The sequence below is a fragment of the Nicotiana sylvestris genome, chromosome 8 (genome assembly GCF_000393655.2).
Source record: "Nicotiana sylvestris chromosome 8, ASM39365v2, whole genome shotgun sequence".
In the NCBI taxonomy this organism is placed as follows: Eukaryota; Viridiplantae; Streptophyta; class Magnoliopsida; order Solanales; family Solanaceae; genus Nicotiana; species Nicotiana sylvestris.
The window spans coordinates 199,827,062-199,829,699 of NC_091064.1; the positions used below are offsets into that span (position 1 = coordinate 199,827,062).

At 32.7% G+C, this 2,638-nt stretch overlaps 1 protein-coding gene across 1 annotated transcript; it reads right to left on the bottom strand.

Moving 5' to 3' along the window:
* Positions 1–534: 534 nt before the first annotated feature.
* Positions 535–2,406, bottom strand: LOC104229963 (rosmarinate synthase-like). Its single transcript, XM_009782722.2, has 2 exons — positions 1,891–2,406; positions 535–1,301 (listed from the first exon to the last, which is right to left on the bottom strand). The coding sequence occupies exons 1-2, from the start codon at positions 2,374–2,376 to the stop codon at positions 705–707; spliced, it is 1,083 nt and encodes a 360-aa protein (XP_009781024.1). The 5' UTR covers positions 2,377–2,406; the 3' UTR covers positions 535–704.
* Between the last annotated feature and the right edge of the window lie 232 nt (positions 2,407–2,638).

Consider the following 2,638-nt stretch of genomic DNA (forward strand, 5'->3'; position numbering starts at 1 on the left):
GACCTTTTATAAAATATTGGGTCCATTTATTTTTAAGAATATCAATATTTTTATTTTTTTTACTATGTTGCATAAAACTTATACTGTTTGCTCGTTCACAATTATTACCACAAGTTTCTATCTCTAAAAATAGGGTTATGAACTTGTGCAAACTAACGTAGTTTGATCATTTCCTACTTAGTTTGTTCTTTTTAGCTAAAAGCTTCTTACAAATCATGCATAACTTATCTCATCATACCATACTTCATATTTATGTCATTGAAGTGCAATATTATTAGGGACAGAGTTATAGGCAAAATTTTGGGCACGTGAATCCATGATCTTTCCACAAAATTAGATATTTTATGGAAAATATATATTTTGGGCACGTGAATACATATTTTCTAAAATTGGTATAATATCAATTGTTGGCACACATGCTTCAAGAAGATTGAATGGTATACTTGGTTGAAGACTAAGTTATTTACCAAGAGGAATAATGATCAATTTCCATTTAATACTTTTTTTCCTCATATTTTTAGTAGTGCACCCATGTACTAGAAATACTAGATCTGCCTCTGACTATTATTCATTAAACATTAAACTTGACAATCTTACACAACTTTGCAATACAACAAACTCAAAACTCCCAAAAATTCCTTTTGAATAAAACCTAATCAAAATATATATATATATATATATATTTTAAACATTTTGGGACAATATCAAAGAAATGGAGTAATCAACACAAAAGTTGGAGTAATCAACACAAGATCTTCATTTCCTGAATTACTTATCCAACATGAAGAGTGGACAGCCTTATTTTCTTCATTAAACCTTATGTTTTGAGCTTCCAAATCATCACAGCAAACTGAAACTAATCCAGTAATTGAACCAAAGGAAGAAATCCCTTCTCTAAAAAAAGTTTCCACCTTAACATCCTCCGATATTTCTCTAACAAACAAACAGAATTTTGAAGACAACTTCTTACCAAGTTTGTCTTCTGTCTCTTCAACACATTTTTCAGCAAGATTCTTGTGGATATTATCTCTAAAATTAAAGATCTTTGAGGGTAATTTAAAGATTAATGTTTCATTAATTTGTTTGCTTGTGGTGGAGCTTGTGGATAAAGTTGGTGAACAACCATTTTTCCTATGATTTGGAAGGAAAAATGTTGGAATTTTGGGCATGCCTGCTTCTGATATAATGTTGTTGTGAATTTTGGACCATATATTCAAGAAACTAGTCATGCCATAAGGATCTGCTAGAAATAGGCTGCAACTTATCCCAATGGAATATCTTCCACACTTGAAATTTGTCACCTGAACAATAATATCATTCATCAATAATATTCTTGCCTTTTGAATAAAACCTAAAAAACCCATATTCGGCCCATAAATATCTTTCAAGAAAAATGATAGTAGAAGTATTTGCTAATAATCTACCTTTATCTTGTTCCCTTTCTTTGTTGGACTGATCTTGATGATACCAACAACAACAACATATAAATAATAACAACAACAATGACATACTAATGTATTGTATTCTTATAGTGTGGGGTTTGGGAAGGATAATATGTACGCAGATCGTACCTCAATCTTTTATGGTACAGAGCAACGTTTCCTATAGACCCTAGGCATTTTTTTAATCTAACCATTTGGTATTCAAAATTCATCCTATTATTATTAATGCACACTTCTTACCAAGAGTTTCTCTATTCGCACGACCCAAAAGTCGAGGATGGAGAAATTCTGGGAGCGGAGAGCAAATCCCCTATAATGAATCATATGTGATGCGAATTCAAATTAGTCGGATCAATAAGTATTAAATAACGAATCTTGAACCCAAATAAAAAATAAAATAAAATAAAATAAAAGGATAAGTTTAGTATCTGCTTCCTACACTAATTACCTGAACATAAAAAAGAGGTGAATACTGAGGATTTGATTCATTGACATCCTCCCAAAAGACAAGTTCAGCTTCTGCATTTTTCCTTTCCTTAAGAATATCAAGAAAATCAGCCAAGTCCATAGGCATATTAGCCTCAACAAGTCTAACACCAGAATCATTTGATACAATTTCAAACTCTCCACTATTATCATTTTCTCCTTTTCTTTTAAGTCTACCAGCAAATAATGGTTTTTCAACAAGTGCTTTTCCTAATGACTCCTTAATCCAGCCAGCTACTAGCCACCCTGAATCCTCCTCTGATGCTTTGTTATAGCAAAGAACTATGTGAAAACGACTCTGGAAATTGACTGAGCCAAGATTTTCACCAATGGCGACTCGCCGCGATAATCTTGGATCAGTTGGCTTGATTGGTATCACTGTTTGGATTGCTTCAATTTGTAAGTTGGAGCCAAGATGTGCAACTCCATTTCCATTGCAATTTGCCATTTTGGAGAGACTTGAGCATGCAATAGTTGAGTGACGTTACAAGGCATTATATAGGTAAGGTTAGAGGTGATAAGTGGATATGTTGGGTCAAATTTGGGCCGGTCAAATCGATCATGGTCCAACTCGTCTAAAGTTTGCTTCAATCAAGATGAACCAAATGAAGGGTCATAATCCAACTTGTTCCAATATGATCCCATCTCCCCTCATTTTTTATTTACTTTCTGAAGAGAAAAAATTAAAACTAATGTATTTTTCTTTAATT